The sequence below is a fragment of the Pithys albifrons genome, chromosome 7 (assembly GCF_047495875.1).
Source record: "Pithys albifrons albifrons isolate INPA30051 chromosome 7, PitAlb_v1, whole genome shotgun sequence".
Lineage (NCBI taxonomy): Eukaryota > Metazoa > Chordata > Aves > Passeriformes > Thamnophilidae > Pithys > Pithys albifrons.
In genome coordinates this window covers 3101067-3123087 of record NC_092464.1, presented here as the reverse complement: position 1 = coordinate 3123087, position 22021 = coordinate 3101067, and the positions used below count along the sequence as shown (strand labels likewise).

Here is a 22021-nt window from a genome sequence, read left to right as displayed (position 1 = left end):
ACTCAGAGCCCCTCACAAGGAAACATCACACACTTTCCATAATGTAACAAAATGTAAGTTTTATTCCATATTATTAGTAATGGATGTGGAATAACCAGTTGAAGAGTTGGACTGATGTCTCTTTCTCTTTTGACCAGTGTTTAATGTTCTAACTACAGTCCAGATGTAACATTTACACTGAAAAATAGTTACAGATTCAACCTCATACTCCATAAAATTTCTAGTACGGTTAGTACATTTAAAAAAAAATTAACAACAACAAAAAAACCCAACAATCCCAGATGCTTTGTAACAGCACAGACTGGTTATGGCCTTGAGTTAAGTTCAAGTATTTCCCAGTGGAATGCAATGCAAGCAAGAAGGTAATCTTGGCTTTTGCGTGGGACATTCCTGGCCCTGAATGGTAAGAAGAGAAACAGAACTGTGGGCACTTTATCAGACCAAGTTTAGCGAGAGAGTCACCACTGACAATGAGTTCAGCTGTGAAGCCAAACGTGTGTGACCACAACTGCAAACTGGAAAACAGAAAAGCAAAGCATTAATTTGACTCTTGGCGTTTCTTCCGTGGCTGATGCTCCGTCGCTCTGTTGGAACTCCTTGAGCTGCTGCTTGAGTTGGGAATGATTCTGAGGGGGATTTTGCTCCTGGTTATTATGCATGTTTTGCCTCTCTATCCTTTTCCTTCCCAAAGGATAAAAAAAGGGACTGTTGCCCCTGCTCTGAAAGGAGTCATTCCTGCAGAGTCATTAATGCCTTTGTGGCAGTGACTCAGTGGGAAAGATGAAATCTCCTAAAGGATTTAGAGGTCACAGAGCGGAGGAGGAAGGGGGGGGAGGGAGCAACTCAGTACACAGAGTAATAATAATATTAATAATCTTTTCTGTTTCTAGGGCTGTGTGACTCGTGCTGGCTCAGATGGGATCTGGGAGAGCAGATCCATCCTCCCCAGGCTCCGAGGAGTCAGCACTGCCCTCCAGGCTGGCTGGGACCTTGCAGGAAACTTTGCATCTGTCCCAGCCAGCTCATGACACCAGAGCATTCCTGCTGGGAATGTGCCCTTGTGATTCAGTCCCTGTCAAAATCCTTGGAAGACTTGGGAAACAATGTTGGAAAGGATGTTATGCTGGGAAGTCCTTCAAGGCTGGCTGGAGGGCCAGCTGAGGGAGCAGTTCCCTCATGATCCTGCCTGACCAGGGGCTTGTATTGATCCCCCCAGAGTCTGCCCTGGCTCTGGCACTCATCAATATTGCAGTTATTGACTCTGCCCATGGAAAACAGCGTGTGTGTGTTCAATGTGCTGGTGACACCAGCAGGGAGGGGGCTGCGAACCCACTGCAGGACCTGCAGGTCACCCAGAGCCCCAGGACTGTGGTGGGACAGGAAAAAAAGCATTTTGAAGGAGGGCAAGAAGGTCCTGACTGTACAACCACACATCTGAGGAGGGCAGCAAGCCCCAAGCCTGCAGAGGGTGGTTTTGGGGAGGCCCAGGGTGGCAGGGGGATGCACAGAGGGGAGCAGAGAGTGAGGGTGGCCCCAGGACCGGCACGGCCACACCCGTGGGAAGAGGTGGAGTGGCTGGTGTTGGTTCAAAGACAGCAGGGAAATCCAGGCTAGAAAAGCAGCTCTTGGAGAAATGTTGATGAGGCTGGAGTTGTTTGGCTTAAAGCAGCTTTGGGGATGAAAACCTTCAAACACCCAAAATATGCAGATGTTAAAGGCGTGAGACGTTCTCCATTGCTGAGGGGAGGAGACACCAGGGGTTGCAACCAGAAAGGTTCATGTTATGCATTAAGGAGTCATTTAATGGTGGCAAGTTGATGAGAAAATCCGTGGTCCTTTCCAACCCTGCTGCTCCAAGTGCCTCTGAACCTACAGCCACAAAGCCCTGGAATCTCCTCCCATCAGGCACTGGCCCCCTGTGTCACTGGGGCAGAGAGACAGCTCTGCTCTACAGAGTGGGTTTAGTGAGTTGATCAGGTCTCTGTGACCAGGTTTGGGGGGTTTTAGTTTAAATCTGCCCCCTGCTTTCCCCACAGTGGGACATTGGCCAGGATTGTTCCCTGAAGAAAGAGCAAGGGAGGCACATTCCCATTCCCTGCGTTTGATGACTCCCTGGTGAACCTGCAGGTCAGCAGGAGCTGCTGAGGGGCAGATCTGAGTCACTGGGAAATGCTCAGGTCATGGCTGGGGCTGGGGGAGGTGCCACGGGGATGGGCAGGAGAAATCCAAAATCCAGACCCCCCTGCACAGGACAGTCCCCAGCCTTGTGTGGGAAGGATGAGTTTATCCAGGACCATGAGATTGCTACTCATCAAAAAAGAATCAGAAGAACCCAGGCAGCATCCATCCATGGATCTCTTCAGAGCTCCATCATTCCCTTGGGATCATGGCTTTAAATACACACTGTTTCCCATGGGACACAGGGCTGGGAATAAAAGAGAAGTCACACTGATGTGGAGGACAAGCTTGTGCCCTCTAATGACTAGGGAGGAAATCTCCACCCAAGAACACTCCTGTCTCCTTCCCAGCAGCCTGGGCTGAGGACCTGCAGGCATTCAGGACAGGTGACAGCAGCCCTGGCAGCATCCAGCCTTTCCCTCTCTGAGAGAGAGGGAAACACAGGGACAAACAGCCCAGTTGGATATGTTTGCCTCCCCACCACCCTGGTGTGAACTTTGTGAGCCTTTCCTGCATCACTCCCAGCAGAAAGGGATGGATGTGTGCAGCTCCTGACTGCTGCTGCTGGAGGGATGTGCTCATCCTCCTCGTGGATGCATTTTGGACAGGAAGATCTCTAGCACTGAGAGCAAACAGCATTCCAGGCATTTCACCAATGCCTTCAGCAGCACCAGGAGCCAGCCTGGAAATGTTCCTCAGACTGGTGCACAAAGCCACACGGAATATTTGCAGCTGGATTCCTCACGGGGTGTTTCTTTGCTTTCTTTTTAATTCCACTTTTTTGCTTCCAGGACTGTTCTCTAAAGGCATGGAACAGCTCAGCTGAGGTTCCCAGGAGCTGAAGGGCATATCCAGATTCTCTGCCTGTTCCCCAGAGTGGCTAAAGGGCCTGGACACAACAGGCATCCTCAAGGCTTTTAGGGAGGATTTGGTGTGTTAGGGAGGATTTACTGCTTTTGTGTCAGGTTTATCTTGAAGGCTCTGCCTATTTGGGCTCTCAGTGGTGAGGAATCAACCACTGGATTATTGGGAAGTTGTGAGAGCATCTGCCAAGCCAGAGGTATCTTGGGAACATCTCAGGGGTCAGACCATGGCAATCTTGGGCAGCTCCTGGTTTCAGCCTCTACCACATGGCAGGAGCTGCTCCCTGTGCTCCCAGGGATGAGTTTTCTTTCTGTTTTTTGCTGCTGGAGTGGAACAAAGCCGCAGCCCCAGAGGTGTGCAAGAGACACAGGATGCAACCACCCTGACAAAGCACATCTCAGCACTAGCACGAGCCTTGGAGCTCAGCAGCTTTCAACACATCCCAGACTACTTAAGTGCACGAAAACCATCCTGAAACCCAGTCAAGCTGAAAATAATTCCCCATAAACTAGGGGAAAACTTTCTGATCTTTCTGCTGCCATCCTGCTCCTGTCCCCACTGAAGCCAGATCTCCTGCCAAGCCCCCCAAGCAAGTGTGGGAAACCTCCCCAGGTGAGGCTGGAGGCTGAAAGCCCAACAACTGCTCCAGGATGAGATCAGCCACAGTCCTGGACCAGCTGGGGTTTGCCAGGGGAGGTGAAAGGCTGTAAAATGACCAGAGGATTGATATTACATTTATATATATCTCTCTATGTCTATATTCACACACACATGTTCATATGAGTCTGTATATATATGGACATGGACACACACACACACCATAGACACACTATGCATAGATCTGCCACCTGCCACTATTTATAAGGGTTTGATTCATCAGAAAAACAAATCTGCCCACGAAGCATCTTCCTTGATTAATCAAAAAACCCAAACTTGCCAACAGAGATCTTCCTTGATCAATCAGAAAAACAAACTTGCCGACCTTCCAACCCCTACTAAAACTCGGCAAATAAAGAAGCCTAAACCCTTTTAGCTTTGTTTTCCTGGTTGCATGAAGGCACTTTCTGATGGTGTGAAGCAGCAGTTTGTTATAAACTCTGTGACTGCAACGATTCCCATCACATCTTGTAGCAAGTGCTACACAGGCACCAGTAGGATGCAGTGTCACTGCTCGCTCCTGCTCCGGAGGGTTGGAGCAGATTGGCTTTTTGCTTCGGCGCAGAGGAATAAAAGATGAAACCTCCAGTGCTGTGCTGGTTTGGGGGCCTCTCTGTGTGAGGCAGTTGCTGTGTTCCTGCCCCATGAGCTGATGTGGGTGCCAGCTCCTGGCTCACAGCATCGAACAACGATGCCAGTCCAGGCAGGACAGGAAGGTCCGTCCAATGTGTCAGTTGTTTTCTTATTGAGGGATCAGAAATTAATTTGATTAAGGGTATTTAGTAACTAAACGCTGCCTGACCTGCAGCACTCAGCCTGACCTCCCTCCTGAGCCACCAGCAGCTCCACTTCCCACCACAGTGCGTTGACCAGTCTCTGCTGAGGGTTCTGGTGGTGACCCAAGGGGTGGGAGATGCAGAGTGGTTGCTGTTACTCACTGTAAGTTCCTGTTACTCACTGTAAGTTCCTGTTATTCACTGGAGGCTCCTGTTACTCACTGGAGGTTCCCAGCAGGAGAACACATCGGAAACAGGGAAGAAATGTCCTTTGTTAGCACACTGGAAGACAGCAATAAATTGGTCTGAGACTCCTTTTCTCTCTTGGTTTCCACACAAAAATTGCACCTGTGTCCAGTAAAACGAACACAAGGTAATGCCAAAACCAGAAGCAAACCAAAATAACCCCCCCCACTCATGCTGCCCCCTCACCAATTCCACAGAGTTATATCCACACAGATGTCTTTCCATCCTTACTGCTGGAGCTCCCTTTCTCCAGGCAGGCCTTGGGTTTAGCACCTTGTTTCTCCTGGGCGGTGTTGGCCCTGTTCTGCTCCACCACCGTGCCCCCCGAGGCAGGACTGCTGGTCCTGGAGGGCTGTGTGTTGGCCTGGGTGCTGCTGTAGCTCTGGAAGGCGATGTCCAGCTGCTCCTGTGCCACCCGCAGGTGTTTGTGCAGGGTGGACAAATCCGCCGGGAGGTTCTCGTCGGGGCTGGTGCACTGCTGCTCCTGAGCCACATTAGCCAAGTTCTGCTCGTGGGCCATCAGGCTGTTGGGGATCTTGGTGGACTTCTCCGACTTCACCACCAGGTTGTACTCGGGAGGGCAGGAGATGTTCTTGGGGTAGGCGTAGTTGTAGGGGGGCTGCCTGAAGCTGTTGATTTTCCGGTTGCGGATGGCGTCGCGGATGGTGCCGAAGCCCAGGTGGAACATCTCGCACATGTTGAGCAGCAGGCACAGGCAGCTCACCACGTACATCACCAGCAGGAAGATGGTCTTCTCCGTGGGCCGCGACACGAAGCAGTCCACGGTGTGCGGGCACGGCAACCTGTCGCAGACATAATACGCCTCCACCTCGAAGCCGTAGAGCAAGTACTGCCCTATCAAAAAGCAAACCTCGAAGGAAGCTCTGGTGAGGAGCTGGAAGACGTAGATTTTCATCAGTCCCTCTTGCTGGATGCGCCTCCTCCCATCGTGCTTCTGTTGCTCCTTGCACTTGGGCTTGGCTTTGGCCTTGTCGTGCTCCGCCGCGTCGTCGGAGATCATGGGCTCCTCCTCGTCGGCCTCCATCGCGTCCTCCATGTTGCGCACGGCCTGCCAGTTCAGGGCAAACTGCTTCTTCTTCTTGAAGCCCTTGAACTTCTTCTCCTCCTCGGCCGAGCGGGCGATCCTGTGGATGGCGTAGCCCAGGTACATGACGGAGGGCGTGGAGATCACGATGATCTGGAAGACCCAGAACCTGACGTGCGACAGCGGCGCGAAGGCGTCGTAGCAGACGTTGTCGCAGCCCGGCTGCTTCGTGTTGCAGGTGAACTTGCTCTGCTCATCGGAGTAGATGGACTCGCCCCCCACCGCCGTCAGGACGATGCGGAAGACGATGAGCACGGTGAGCCAGACCTTCCCCACGAAAGTGGAGTGGTTGTGAATCTCTTCTAGCAGGCGGGTTAGGAAGCTCCAGCTCATGTTGGTCATAAGGGCTACTCAGTTATAACCTGCAGGGAAAGGGGGAAAGAAAAAAACAGAGTTATGAGGGCACATCTTTTATCACCAATAGTGTGGCCAGAAGGACCAGAGGAGTGATTGTCCCCTTATGCTGGGTAATGGTGAGGCCACAACTCAAATCTTGGGCTCAGTTTTGGGCATCTCATGACAAGAAAGATATTGAGGGGCTGGAGTGTGTCCAGGGAAGGGAACAGAACTGGGGAAGGGGCTGGAGCAGCAGGAGTTGCTGAGGGAGCTGGGGGTCTCAGCCTGGAGAAAAAGATGCTCAGGAAGGATGTTCTGTCTCTCTTGACTCCCTGACAAAAGAGGGAAGCTCTAGGGGGTCAGGCTCTGCTCCCAGGGAACAGGAGATAGAACAAGAAGGAATGGCCTTTAGTTGTGCCACAGGAGGTTCAGATTGGATGTCAGGGAAAATTTCTTGCCTGAAAGGACAGTCAGGCATTGGAACAGGCTGCCCAGGGAAGTGGTGGAGTCACCATCCCTGGAAGGATTTTAAAGGTGTGAGGATGTGGCAACTGGGGACATGGTGGTTTAGTGGTGAACATGGCAGTGCTGGGTTAAGAGTTGGACTTGATCTTACAGGTCTCTTCCAACCTGAATGATTCTATGGGATAAACTCTTTCTTGCACACCATGGGTTCAATGGCCTGGGCTGACAGCAGGAGCAGAGGATGCTGCCCAAGTCACAGAGACGTGCACTGCTGGAATATCTTTCATTAGCAAACCCACAAGAATGGGAAGAATCACCAAAAGAATGGGAATGTTTATGTTTACAGGCTGACAGCCCTTTTAAGTCCCTTTCAGAAAAACAAAACAAAACTTTAATCAAATGCAGACTGTTTCAAAAATAAACCTTGAAGAAGCTTTCAAGAGAAAACCACGCATTAATTAGAAGACCTGGACAGCTGGGGAGGAAGAGCTTGTAATAACCATTCTGTGTTTAGCTCATCTTGCAGTGGGGCCTCAGCAGTGGTGACCCCAGGCAGCACCAAAAGCCCTGACAGATACCTGGAGGTGACTGACAGGAAAAGCATCTGGACCCAGAGAGCACTGGAGCAAGAGAAGAGAGAAGAGAAAGGGACTGTTGTCCATACATAGAAAGAGCGTGGATGGACATCAACCTTAACCATTCATGAGCATGGCTGAAGGAGGGGAAGATCCAGGAAGGGGAAATGATCAAAGAATCATAGAAACTCATAATTTTGGGGGTTGGAAGGGATCATGTAGTTCTAACCCCTTGCCATGGGCAGGAACACCTTCCACTAGCCCAGGGTGCTCCAAGCCCCATCCAGCCTGGCCTGATGATGCCACAAGCCTGGTCCCAACTTGGCCTTGCACCACTGGAGACCCAAAACTGCCAGAGGGTTTCCATGACCCAAAGCCAGGCTTTGATCCCACCTCCTGTGCCAGGAACAGGGTGGGAGCAGCCACGAGCTCAGCCCCACATGGGAGCAGGAAGGGAGATGTGCCTTGCTCCATTCTCGACCCCAAGCCTTGCTGGAATGTGGCTTTGCTGCTCCTCAGGACGGGAGCCAAGCAGGGCTGGTTTGCCCCAGGAGGCAGCCCCATCCCAGCCTCGAGATGCAGCGAAATTCCTGTGCTGTCCAGGGCTCTCCAGAGCAGGCAGATGGAATTTTCTAACCCTGCTATTTCAAGATCAAACAAATCCTCTGCGAACCCAAACCCCTGAGTCTTCACACGCCAGGCTGGGCCTGTGGGAGTGCTCTGCAGCTGGTGGTGTTCCTGTCCTGCAGTTGGAGAAACTGAGGCAGGGAGAACTTCTGGAAAATAAGCCGGAAGAAGAGGTGGGGAAGTTCTCTCTGCCCTCAGCTTAGCTGGTGAAAAACAACAGCCCTCAAAGCTGCTGGGAGAAGAAATTCCATCTCCTGCCCCAGAAGTGATGCCTTGGACCCAATTTACAGAAATGCTGGTCAGGTGGGACAATTCAGAGTGTGGAAAATTACCCCAACAGAGCTATTGCTTATTTATTGAGGAAAGACATCCCCTTTGAGTGCCTTTTGTTTTGCTTCCTACAGTGGATACACCCTAAAGTGTCTTTAACCCTTTCCCTGTTGGATTCTCATTCAGAAATGGGTGAAATGAGGTGTTAAATGATTTGTAGGATAAATTTGGGCACTCAGCCGAGCTCCAGCTGAGGAGGGGCTGGGAAGGGAAGACCCTGCTGGGTGTGGGACATGGTGCATCTATCTGTGGAGCATCCGGGTCAGCCCAAGGCTTGGGGACACATCAGGGTCACCTGCTGAGCCCCCACCAGCTCCCACCTGCACCCCCAGCAAACTGCAAGCCCCAAATTGTCCTGAAAGATGCACTTCAAACATCCTGGAGAGCAGTTCACACAAAATGCAGTGCTCACCTAAAGGCCTCCTGAAGTCCACACTGAGGATAATTTCCCATTTTTAAGTGTTACTCAAAGACACAGTTCCCAAAGATCCAGCTGTTCCCCCGATCCAGACCCAGGGAGGGTCTGCCCAAGGTAAGTGGCGGCTTTTGGAGTAAATATTCAAGTTTTGAACTGATATTTGTCAGGGTTGTTGGCAAAGCACCCACTGTCTCCTCTGGGAGACACATTTTAGAAAGGAGCACCCGACTGTGTTGGTTCTAAACACTCCCAGACCTCCTGAGTCAAGGAAAAGGAAATATAAAGAGCAGAAATGATGAGCTGTTGCTTTGAGAAGACCATCTCTGGCCACCAGCCTGAGGTGCTGGCCCTGCCACTGCAGCTCAGCCCTCTGTGCACATCTGGATCTGGAGGAACATCAGCAGGAAACAGCCACCAGCTGTTTCTGCACCCCTGGGACCCCTCTGTGTGTGGTCACACCTGGATTTTACACTCCTGTGTGCCCACCCACCCTCCTGGCATCGTGTTTGAGAGCAGGAGCTGGAGGAAATGAGTTAAAACTCTCCTACAATCACTTCAGTCAAACCTCCAGTGCTTTTTGTGGCTCGCTGGCTGCAAAGACCATACTATGAGATTTCAGTGCCTTTAATTGCTTGGGTGGGGGTTAGTTTGGGATTATCCACGATAATTTGGGATCAATTACAAGGCAAACAAGCTTCCAAGGAAAGGTTTGTTCACAGTGCTGATGAATAGGATGGTACTAGGACAGAACTAGAAAAGCCAACTAGAAAAGCACAAAAACTGGATTTTTGCACTTTTCCATGTGCTTCCATGAGATCCAAGCAGTGGGAAAGTTACACAGAATGGGAAGAAAACCACCCCTGTGTGGATCTGCAGCAGGTAGATGGATTAGATTAGGTGGTTCATCTACCAAAGAAAGGACCCACCATCCCTCTGGCTTTGAAATCCATTCATTCAGTCATCCATCCTCACACCACAGTAGCTGACACACAGTGTATGAAATGCACCCAGGGCACAAGTTTCACTCCCAAACAGCTGCCCAGGGGGAACTGGGCTGCTCAAACCACCAGGAACACTCACAGTGGTCAAAATTGGTACAGGAATGAACTGTCGGCTCCACGTTCCCACCACAGTGACTTCCCCAAACCCACTGACCCCTCTACACAGTCACAAAAACTTCAAAACCTGAGTTTAAAGTCAAAGGGGGGGAAAAACCCCTAAATCTGTGCTAGCTGGATGTCCTCCCTTTCCGCACGGTTTCCACGACGTTGCTTAAACTTCAGGGGAAAACAACGGGGGAAAATCGACTTACAGAGACATGGTGCTTCTGGCCGTGGCTTTCCCTCCTCCACCGACATTCCTGTGCCGTGCCGTGCCCTGGATGAGCTCCCGCCGCTCGGTCCAGCCGTGCCCCGGCGGCTGCACCGGGAGCTCCGGGCGGGTATTTAAGGCGCTGTCAGACCCCGCCTCTGTGGCATCCCCGACCCCCGAGCGCGATCCCCCCGCGGCTCCCGACCCTCCTTCCCTCGAGGAGGAGGGAAGGTGTTGGATAAATCAGGGGGGCACTGGTTGGTTTGCAATCCAAACAAGCCGCCGGGGCTGGTTTTAGGAACGCTGCCTGGAATTTGGCCGCGGAGTCGGTTGGAAGGGAATTAATAGCGTCGGCTTGTGGGGCTGGTAACAGATTTGTGAGGCAGAGAGAGCATGACTAACGGGGAACATGTGGAAAACACATTTTGGCCAAGGTTCCTTGGCTGTTGGCGTGGGGGAAAAATAATAATAAAATAATAAATAATAATAAAAGAGGAGGGAAGGCTCACTAGTGGGAAAATCTGCCCTGGAGCTCCTGCTTTGCTGCTCCCCCAGGCAAGGCTGTCCCTGAAGGAGGTGGTGCTCCTCTTCTCCAGCCTGGTGGACCCTGAGCTTGGCCGTGGCACTGAGTGCCATGATTTGGTAAAGGGACTGGAGTTGGACCAAGGGTTGGAATTGATGATCTCAGAGGTCTTTTCCAACCCAATCCATTCTATGACTCTGTGATCATTCATCAGAGTATTTTAAATTTAAAACTAATTTCTGCTGAGGGCAGAGGAACCCCGAGATCAGCTCAGTTGGTTAAAACTTGGTTGTAATAATGCCCAAGGTCATGGGTTCAATCCTCTCTGTGGGCCCTTGACTTAAGAGTTGGACTCGATGATCCTTGTGGGTCCCTTCCAACTCAGAACGGTCTGTGGATGGAGCAGAGAGCAGGTGAAGGGTGACGGGTGGGGAAAGGGGTTTGAGCACAGAGAGTTTTTGACTTCTTTGCAGAAGAAATGATTAAAAAGAAGTATGATGGGAATGTCTGTGAAGCCTAAGAAGGGTGGTTTTCAAGAAGAAAACCTTCATCCTGATGGTCCAAGAATCACCTCTTGTCCCTACTCCATCCATGGGGAGCTTTGGCATTGCCATCCCAGCAGGATCAGGGTCTGAGTATCTGCTGAGATGGAAATGGAGAGACAAGGCAGAAAGTCAATCCAGGGGATGGAGAAAGAAGCAAGAGCAGCAGCCAAGACATGAAAAGGATCAGATCAAGTCTCTGAGGGCATAAAGCATTGGAAGATGTGCATTTCATTTAAGGGGAAGCTTGGAAACCACATGGTTTATCAGGAGCTTCCATCCCTGGTCCTGGACAAACATTCATCCCTGGAAAAAGCAGGATACTCATCCTGCTGTCAGACCTCTGGTTTCCCAAAGAGCCTGAATGGCCATGGAAGGGCAATTCCTGCTCACTGGAGCATCTGGCACCAACTTCCCTCAAGGCTTTAAGTTATAAACTAATTAGGCATAGACAGAGATAAGTTAATTCACTTCTGTTTGGAATTGGTCACCTAAGACAGGCAAGTGGAAAAGCTCTATCAGCAAAGTCAGGTGTAGGGATGAACACACCCTCATGGGAATAAGTGACACCAGGTTTGGGGAGGGTTTGGGGGACTTGAGCACCTCCAGGAGTTAAATGATCACAAATTATCCCAGCTCTGGCTTCGTGCATCAACTTCAGCACGTGGCACAGCAACAACCTGAACTCTCAAAGGACAGAGGGAGTTGGGTTTGGAGGAGAGCTGGAGATCTCCAAAAACACCTCAGCCTGCCTGGAGATCTCCCAGTGGGATCCCTCTGAGAGGGTGAAAACATGCACAGGCTGAGGTCACGTTATCCCTGTGTGTTCCTGGGGTTGGGTTTGGCCTCCAGCATGCTGGGGCAGGGATCTCCTTCCCCTGGAGACACTGGTGGGTCACCTCATGGTCACCTCCACTGGATGGTCAGTGGGTGCATCCCCCACAAGCAGGGACCCCACATCTTCTAGCCCATCACACCATCTCCCAGAAAACAAGCCCTGTGAGACCCGTCAGACCTGAGGGGTGGCCACCAAGATCTCATTCCCATCAAAGAACTCTGGTGAAACTCCCCCCCACTCCAGCTGGTGCAGGATGGAGCTGTGGAGAAATACTATTAGTTATTTAAAAATAACCAGCTGAGAACAAGTCCCAGGCTCTGCAGGACTGCAGGGAGCAGCTCAGAGATAAAAGGCAGCTCAGAGTGGTCCTGGTCCCGTGGGTCACTCAGATTTTCCAGGCCCTTTGCTTTCTGGCCATGGGGGTTTATTTATATACACAGCAGTCGTGTCTGGTGGAAGGTTTTTGGGGCATCTGTGCTCCAGGCAAGCCAGGCAACATCTGCTCCTGCTCCAGCTGAAGCCCAGAAGCTTCAGCCATCCCACTGGCAGGGAGTGAGTGGTTCCCATCACCGATCCATCACCCAGGGAAGGAGGCAGAAGGCTGGAGGCAGAGGCATAAATGAATGCACAGGGAAAACCCACCCCTGCAGCATCCCATGTCCTCAGCTGATTGCTTGGCCTTGGGAAAAGGGGGATGAAAGAGAGGAGACAGAGGGGAAAGGATGTGATGAAGCCTTGTATAATTCTTGCTGCTGGGAGTCACCTCTCCAAGTCACCTCTGCCCCAGGCACAGTTTGTGTTTCAGAGCAGAGATCTCTACATATTTATTTAAATGTCCTATTGAAATAAATAAGTGCTGTCACTAAGGATAATGAGACCTGGTAAAACATCTCCCTGCTACGTCAGTGCTGAGTAGGGACCATAATTATGCACCCTGAGCATGAACCTCCAAAGCTCTGTCCTGGATTGTGCTGACAGCTCAATTTTTTTTCTCTAACTTTGCCCTTTTGGATATTCATTTGTTCAGTTTTTAAACTAAACTAAATGAAGATATGAATCTTTGTGCAAGTGAGAAGCCTGGTCTTTAATCATGACCCAGAAGCAACATCACTGACTTGAGACAAATGTCGTAGAACTGAAATAAATACGGAATGTCAAGTTTTATCTTATTGGAACTTGTTGGATTTGGGCTTTTGAGATGACAGAATTTAATGTGCAAGAAGCAAAAGTGTTTGAACACCACAAGTGAGGGCAAAGACTGGAGGAGCAGTTTTAAATCTTGTCTTTTGCTCTTGGATTAACTTCCCTGACCTTTTCTCCCTGACTTTCAGATGTGGGATACAGGATGAATCCTCACCCTTGATGGCTGGGGGTGACATCTACTTTGAAAGAGTTTTGTGATGGAAACCACAGAAAAGATCCTGCTGAAAAGGAATATTGGACTTGGAAAATATCTTTTGTATAGTCCTAAGGTCCACTGGATTGTGTTATTATTTGACATTTGTAGTGGCTCATTCCCAGTTGGTAGGACCAGGTAAAGAAGCAAAGAAGCCCAGAATGGTTTGAGTTGGAAGGGACATCAAAGCAGTTCCAGGTCCCTGCCATGGGCAGGGACACCTTCCACAAGACCAGGCTGCTCGGACCAGAGGTCCAAGTGTGTATCCCACTGGGGCATCTTCAACTCTGCCTTCCATTTCCTGGTGGGAATGAGGCCACCAGCACCCTTTGGAGCCTGGAATCTCCAGAGCCCTTGGCAACCCAAGGACCCAAGTTGTGTCACTGTGCTGGTGATGTGGGGGCTGCACTGGGGCCTCAGGGTCTCTTGTGTTGAGGTGCTGTGGGACTCCCTGAAGGGAAGTTCTGGCCAGGTGGGGGTTGGTCTCTTCTCCCAGGCACTCAGCAATAGGACAAGGGGGCACGATGGGCTCAAGCTCTGCCAGGGGAAATTGAAGTTGGAGATCAGAAAGAAATTCTTTGCAGAGAGAGTGCTCAGGGATTGGAATGGGCTGCCCAGAGAGGGGGTGCATTCCCCATCCCTGGAGGTTTTTCAGCTGAGCTTGGCCGTGGCACTGAGTGCCATGATCTGGTAAAGGGACTGGAGTTGGCCCAAGGGTTGGACTTGATGATCTCAGAGGTCTTTTCCAACCCAATCCATTCTATGATTCCAGCAAGGACAGAATCAACACAGTGGGATAAAACTTGGGTTTATGTGCAATGCCTTGGGCCAGCTCCTGTTCCCAGCCACAGAAACAACCCCTTTCCTCAGAAACCATCACAATTTTGTGGGTGTTTGTGTCAAGGACAATTGTGGATGTCCCAGGGACCTGTCCAGGAGCTGCAAAGCAGAGACAGGAGGGAGCAGGTGGGAATGGCCCCAGTGCTGCTCCACTCAACCATGCCAGCCAAGGACTACCAGGCTCCTTTGCCATCCCACCACACTCCCAACTGAACACAGGAAAACATCTCAGTAGTGCAAAATTCCCTCCATCACAGAGAGCTTTGGGTGTTCTCCAAGATTTGGAACTAATCAGGGCTCACATCAGAACTCAGCCAAAACCTTAACTCTCCTAAAGAAACCACTTTACAGGCAGCAGGACAAGCTGTGCCAGGGCCTGTTCCTGGAATCTGCTTTGTCACAAACCTCTGTGTGGACTTTTCAGGACAATGGTGACAACAATCCCATTTGATTGTCAGAGGGGTCAGGTTTCTTCCTATTCATCATCGGGTTGATTTTCATCCTGCTGGATGAAGCCAGAAAGGTTTTGATCTGGATCAGGATGATGTGCTTGGTCTCTGGCTCTTTGCAAGGACCAAACAGAGCAAATCTGGTCTCACACATTTTTCCAGAGCCTTTGGGGATTTTGGCTGCTTGATAAAGGCTGTTTGGACATGAGGTGAAGGCTGTTTTCTTTTGTGCACTCTGCAAATGTAAACTCTGAAATTCCATGAAATTTGGACCATGGATGTGCCATAATGAGTCCAGAAGATAGGTCAGAACATGGAATTTCTGTGAAGTTTGCATTGGTTTGTGCCTGGAGCAAAAAAGCTGACACTGTCAGCAGAATGAGTAACTTTTCTGCTGGAAAACAGGGAAAGTTTCCCTTTGGATATCACTGACTGATGACTGTGGAAAGGTAAAAGCCTTTCACTTTGAAAATGACCAAAAAAAAATAATCTGACATGATTAAAACCAATAAGATTTAAATTCCAAAGCACAAAATCCCAGAGGGAGCATTTAAACCCAGACTGGAGAGCAGGAGGGATTTATTCCAGCCCTTCCCAGCTGAAACTTTCACTGTGGTGGACACATTCTTGAGATAAATCTCAGTGTTGAGAATAAACACCTGTTTTTCTCAGAAAGGGAACATTTCTGCTGAAGTTTTGAAGGTGGGGAGATAACACAGGGCAGGTGCTGAAAGGTGGCAAGAAGGGACTCACAGGGAGCACCAGGACGTGGCTCAGCAAAGCCCTTTATAGCATTTTTTTCCCTGTGTCTATTCCTGCTCCAAAGAAAACAACTGCCTCGATAGCCAGAGGTCAAATGGAGCAATTATTTCTCTTCTCTATTTGCTTCCCTTTCCTGAAGTGGTTGGAAGAGCAATGGGAATGAAAGGCCACTCCAGCCACTCCTGGCGGGGTCATCCCTGGCGTTGGAGCTGCCCAAGTTCCTCCTGCAAACCCACCATGGCTCCCTGAGCTCTCATAACAGGAAACAATAAACTTTCCATCCTGTGAAGCCAAGCCAGGCTTGACTTGCTCCAGACCTTCCTGAATTTGTACAAAAGAGTGAAAAAAATAATTAAAAAAATTCAATTAAAACCAGAGGAAATCCATCCTATGGTGAAACCACCCATGTAAAGTTCATGGCACGTCATCTCCTCTCACCCTGCTCCATGTGGACATTCCTCCATCCACAGTTCACCCAGCAGAGGTGCCTCAGTGCAGAGGAAAAAGGGTCAGGGTGCATGGGAAACGTTGGGGAATGCTGGAAAAAAAGGCAAATGGACACATTTTTGGCTCCTTCAGAAAGGTGTGAGGAGTTTTTTTTTCCCTTTTATCCTGACACCTGTGGATGGGCAGGGATGGTGTGTTGGGAGGGAGCTTGGAAGAGCCCCAGGAAAAGGGGGCAAGAGAGGTTGGAAGCACAGCCACAGCTTCTGGGCTCCATTCAAGAGCTGCTGGGTGAGGCCCCTGACTGTTGCCAAGTGGATAAAAGGAACATTTTCCCCTATTTTTCAGCTGCATGAAAACCATATTCCCAGTGCCAGTGCAGGGAGAGGGAATGGGGTGGGAGCAGCCAGAGACACCTCAGCCAAAGCTTGAGGGTAAAGGCAGCAACCCCCCAAAGTGAAGGGGGAGCAGTTGTGTCCTCTGAGGATCCACACAAAGCCCAAAAAGCACAGAAGGATGTGGGTCTGCTCGAGCAGGTCCAGGGGAGGCCACGGAGATGCTCCAAGGGCTGGAGCTGCTCTGGAGCCAGGCTGGGAGAGCTGGGGGGGTTCACCTGGAGGAGAGGAGGCTCCAGGAACACCTGAGAGCCCCTTCCAGAGCCTAAAGGGGGCTTATAAAAAGGAGAGAGAGAGACATTTTATATGGGCAGCGAGTGACAGGACAAGGGGAATGGTTTTCATTAATCAGCAAGAGCTTCCACCGGCCCAGTTTTCTCCAAGCCCCATCCAACCTGGCCTTGGACACTCCCAGGGATGGGGCAGCCACAGCTTCTCTGGGCACCCTCTGCCAGGGCCTGCCCACCCTCCCACCCAGGAATTCCTTCCCAATATCCCAACCAAACCTGCCCTCTGGCAGTTTGAAGCCATTCCCTCTTGTCCTCCCCTTCCATGTCCTTATCCAAAGCCTCTCTCCAGCTCTCCTGGAGCCCCTTTAGGCCCTGGCAGGGGCTCTCAGGTCTCCCTGGAGCCTCCTCTTTTCCAGGCTGAACAATCCCAATTCTCTCAGCCCTTCCTCATAGGAGAGGGGCTCCATCCCTGTGGTCATCTTTGTGACCCTCCTCTGGTCTCCCAAAGCCACCACCCAGCACTTTGGGAAATGTTCTGTCTGCAGGAGCTGAGGTGAAGCTCAGGCAGCAGCACTTGTAAGATAAGACAAAATCTTATTTAACCATGATATCCAAGACATCAAAACTCTCTGAGAATCCCATCACTTATTCCTTGGACATCTCTTTCCCAATATTTTGGCTTTGGAGGAGCCTCTGACTTGCCAGGTCAGACAGAGCTGTAACAGTGAGGCTGCTCCATGATCCAAGTGTTGTGAAAATGGGGACAAGGGTTGGGGGCAGCTGCCAAGCCCTTCCTCCACCACAGAAACCCATCCCTGCCCCAGATGAACTCTGCTGCAGACCTGCCAATCACCCCAAATCACCCCTGAGCTCAGCCCTGGATACCTGGACACCAGAGTCCTCCTCACTGTAAACACTCCAACATCAACTTCTAAAGAATAGTGAGGACAACAAGAAGTTGCCCGGAGAGGTTGTGCACTCCCCATCCCTGGAGATGTTCCAGATCAGGCTGGATGGGGCTCTGAACACCCTGAGATAGTGGAAGGTGTCCCTGCCCATGGCAAGGAGTTGGAATGAGATGGTCTTCAAGGTCCCTCCCAACCCCTACGATTCTATGAAGACAAGATAGCAAATGCCAAAGCAAAAGTTCCAGAGATTTTGATGTGACTCTCTGGCCCTTTTCCACATTATTTAATGAAACCTAAACGTAGTTAAAAGGAAAACAGAGAGACTCAAACGGGATAAATGAGGAAGCAAAAGGGCTGGATGTGCTCCTGCCAACTGTTCTTAGATAACAGAGAAAACAGAAAATAGAGGAAAAAAGGAAACATTATTACCACAAGTGCTTTCCTACCCTTCTGGCCGGGATCCCAGCACGGCTGGGGATATTCCTGCTCTGCTCACCCAGACACCCCCTTACACCACTAATTATTCATTCTCAAAACCAGTAATAAATGGCCCCTTAGGTAATCATGCACAGATTTAATTATAGCCATGTTTTCATGCAGGAAAGAGGAGGATGAGGGGGGAATGGGCAGTGGTGGGTGAGGGACACGGTACCTTCCCCGGAGCCCTTGGATGGAGCATCGGTGAAGCTCAGCCGGTCTGATCCGAAGGGGAGCTCGGGCTGGGAAAGGGATGGAGCCTTCCTGGATGTGCTGACGTAGGTGGGCCCCCACCCACTGAGGTTGGGGACGTCACAGCTCCTGCCTCACGTCTGGAGCCACCAGGCCCTCCGTGCCAAGGAGGGAGACCACGTGTCCTGTCACCCCCAAAGCTCGCAGGGTTGGAGTGGTGTGGGATTGATGCCCCTCTGCAGAAATGAAGTGGGCTGGAGGAGGTGCCCCCAGGCTGCATCCAGGTGGGATTGGGCCAGTCCCACCTGGCTCTGGGCAATGAAGCTCAAAGCAAAGGTTGACTCTGAGCCCTGCAGGTCCAAGCCCTTGGGCTTCCAGTGGGGCGCTGGCAGCATCTTCTCCACCTGCTCCACCACACTGGGCAAAAGCACAGACCATGCTGGGCAACCAACCAGCTGTCCAAACCTATCCCACACCACCAAACCCACAGCAGCATCAACAAAACCTACCCAGGACTACCACACCCTAGACAGGTACCACCAAATCTACACCAGCACCACCAAACCTGCACCAGCACCACCAAACCTACACCAGCACCACCAAACCTACACCTGCACCACCAAACCTACACCAGCACCACCAAACCTACACCAGCACCACCAAATCTACACCTGCACCACCAAACCTGCACCAGCACCACCAAACCATACACCACACCACCAAACCTACACCAGCACCACCAAAATCTATACCTGCACCACCAAACCATACACCACACCACCAAACCTACACCTGCACCACCAAAATCTATACCTGCACCACCAAACCTACACCAGCACCACCAAACCTACACCAGCAATACCAAAACCTACACCAGCAATACCAAACCCCACATCAACACCAGCAAAACCTACATCAGCACCAAAATAAACCTAAACCATGCCCTCAAACCCTACACCAGCACCACTAAGTCCTACAACAGCACCACCAATATATACACTGCACAACCAAACCTATACCACTGCTACCAAACCTACACCTGCACCACCAAAATCTACACCTGCACCACCAAACCCTAGAGCAGAATCACCAAACCAGTGGCAGCACCACCAAGACCTACACCACAACCCCAACCCTACAACAGGACCACCAAATGCTACACCACAACCCCAAATCCTACACCAGCACCTGCAAATCCTACAATGGCACCACTAAACCTACACCTGCACCACCAAACCCTAGAGCAGAATCACCAAACCAATGGCAGCACCAGCAAGACCTACACCACAACCCCAAACCCTACACCAGCACCACCAAATGCTACAGTGGGACCAAACCTACACCAGCACCACCAAATGCTACACCACAACCCCAAACCCTACACCAGCACCACCAAATGCTACAGTGGCACCAAACTACACCAGCACCACAAAGACCCCCACCACAACCCCAAACCCTACACCAGCACCACCAAATGCTACAGTGGGACCAAACCTACACCAGCACCACCAAATGCTACACCACAACCCCAAACCCTACACCAGCACCACCAAATGCTACAGTGGCACCAAACCTACACCTGCACCACCAAACCCTACAGCAGAACCACCAAACCAATGGCAGCACCACAAAGACCCCCACCACAACCCCAAACCCTACACCAGCACCACCAAATGCTACAGTGGCACCAAACCTACACCAGCACCACCAAACCTACACCACACTGGTCCTTGCTACCCAGTTGCCTTCATCCCATGCTGTGCCAGGGCAAAAGAGCCAGGAGGTCTGGGCTGCAACCAGGTGCCCTCAGAGGACCATTATGGGATGGAATCTTGCTCCATGTAGCATTGCCCCCTCCCCAAAGAGGATCCACTGAGTGGCCCCACTGCAGGAATGCACAATCTCTTACAGTCTGAACCTTCATGAACACACCAGGTCACAGGTCACAGAGTCACAGAATCCTCAGGGCTGGAAAGGACCTCTGGAGATCACCCAGTCCAACCCCCTGCCAAGGCAGGATCACCAGGAGCAGATGGAACATGCCCAGGTGGGTTTGGGATATCTCCAGAGTGGGAGACTCTATGCCCTCCCTGGGCAGCTGTTCCAACACTCTGCCACCCTCAATGTAATGAAGTTCTTCCTCATGTTGAGGTGGAACTTCTTGTGGTTTAGTTTATGGCCATTTCTCCTCATCCTGTCCCTGGGCACCCCCAAAAAGGCCATCAGTGCTGAGGGGACGAGCAGCAGGTTGTGCTCCCCACAAGCACACTCTGCTTCCCAACAGGTTGCTCCAGGGAATGAGCAGCAATAAAAAGCTGGAGAGAAGAAAGGATAACATGGAATCCAGCTGTGAAAACAAAGATGAAATCCCTCTGGGCCTGCAAACCTCCACTGGCCAACGCGCGGGAAAAACGGCGCCAATGCCAATTCACCTCCCCACGTCCATCCCACTGATAGTTTGTCATGAATGAGCTCGTTGGGGTGGAAGGGGAAGGAAGGAGAGTGGAGGAGGAGGAGGAGGAGAAGGACAGCCCTCCCATGCCTGTTCCACAGTTCATGGCTGTGGGACCAAGCCAAGGATGCTTCAGTGCTTGGGGACCATCCACAACGTGAGATGAGAGCACAGCAAGATGATGTTTCTCTTTGTCTCTATAAGAGTGGTCCTGGTGGCAGAGACCTTCCCAAGGGGGCACCAGGGGCAGGTTTTCCTAGAGAAATGAGTCCTACCCTGCTCACACCACCCCTGGGATGTGGGGGGCTCCTGCTGCCAGGGCAGACACCCCTGGCATCACCAGGGCTTGAGTGTTTGGCTGGTTCCCAAGCAGGGCTGCCTGAAGCTCCACTGGGAGGCCGGGGATGGGACACAGAGGATGTTACAGCCATGGTTTAATTCACAATAATACTGAAATCCCCCATGATGTGCAGCAAGGCCCTTCCCAGGCTCCCACTCTTGTGCTTGTCTTTCTTCCACACTTTTTGCCAGCCCAGACCTGGTTCAGCCTCTTCTGATAAGTTTGTAAATGCTGTAGAAAGGGTATTTAAGGAAAAAAACCTCTGTGATTCTCCTTTTCTTTGTGGTAAGTCACCCTTAGAAAGGCCAAGTCAGGGGCTCTGACCTCCAGGCAGCTTTTGGGACACGTCTAAGTTTGCTGCTGCTCAGCTGAGGTCTGTCCTCTTTGCTGTGGTGGTCACTGGCTGGGCAATCAGCCCACCACAGTTTGGTGTTCCTGGAAACCCCTTGAGAACTTTCTGGGGTGAAAAGCTGCAATCAGTGCCCCTGATTGAGCTCAGCCATGACCAGAAGCTGAAGAAAGAGGATGAAGTGGTGGGAGGCTCTTCTTGAAAGCTCACTCTTTCCATCTCTGGTCCTTTCCCTCCCTTCCTCTCTAAGTCATCCTCTCCTAAGCCTCCAGACACAAATAATTAAGAAACCACACCACCATCTGTGTTTCTGAGAAATATTAAGAAGGAACAAGTCAAGGAACTTAACCCCCAAATTACGTTCTGCAGCATTGCAGCTCCTCTGGAGCCCAAGTTGGTGATCTTGGCCAACTCTCTGCTGTCTCTGGAGTGACTCCAGGCAGGAATGAGCAGCAGACCCCTATTTCCACCTCTCCCAAAGGCAACAGCACAAGGGGGATGTGTTGGTACCTTCTCTGGAGCAGTAGAAGTCCTGCAAACCCAGAGCCCCAAACACCAGCACCAGACACAGCCCTGTGATGGAGGGTGGACAAGACATGGCGAGGGAAGGGACTTGCCTGGTGGGAGATAATGTCCAAACCAGGCCCAGGACATCCCTGAGAGTCTCTCCCATGGCACTGCCACCCTGTCCCATGTGGGACTTGATCCCAACCAGCTGCATCGTTGCCTCTTTAGATGTGCCTCTTCTGCCCTGACAAGCTGCCATTGAATCTCCTGCCACCATCCCCTTTGTGTCCATCCCTATGGTTTTACCTGTGCTGGTGGCCCCAGAGAGGGGCAGACCTTCTCCTGGCACCCCTAATGCCAATCCCAGCACCCTCAGGACTGCAGATCCAGACCCTTGCCCTGCTGTCCATCCAAAAGTCCTCACTCCACCTGTCCCAAAAATCCAGCTGACCAAGCTCCGGGATTTCTCCTTTGGCTGATGTCCTTCTT

General features: G+C 51.2%; 1 protein-coding gene across 3 annotated transcripts in view; it reads right to left on the bottom strand.

Moving 5' to 3' along the window:
* Positions 1–39: 39 nt before the first annotated feature.
* The window catches only part of GJC2 (gap junction protein gamma 2), a 34124-nt gene continuing 12142 nt past the window's right edge, over positions 40–22021 (bottom strand). For 2 of the 3 annotated variants that reach the window (XM_071560548.1, XM_071560546.1), the window contains exon 2: positions 40–6188. In XM_071560548.1, coding sequence (XP_071416649.1) covers positions 4921–6168 — 1248 coding nt within the window. In that variant the 5' untranslated portion in view covers positions 6169–6188 and the 3' untranslated portion in view covers positions 40–4920. Of the gene's footprint in view, positions 6189–9889; positions 9965–22021 lie in introns of those variants that run through there. The other variant, XM_071560547.1, reaches the window with a different exon arrangement.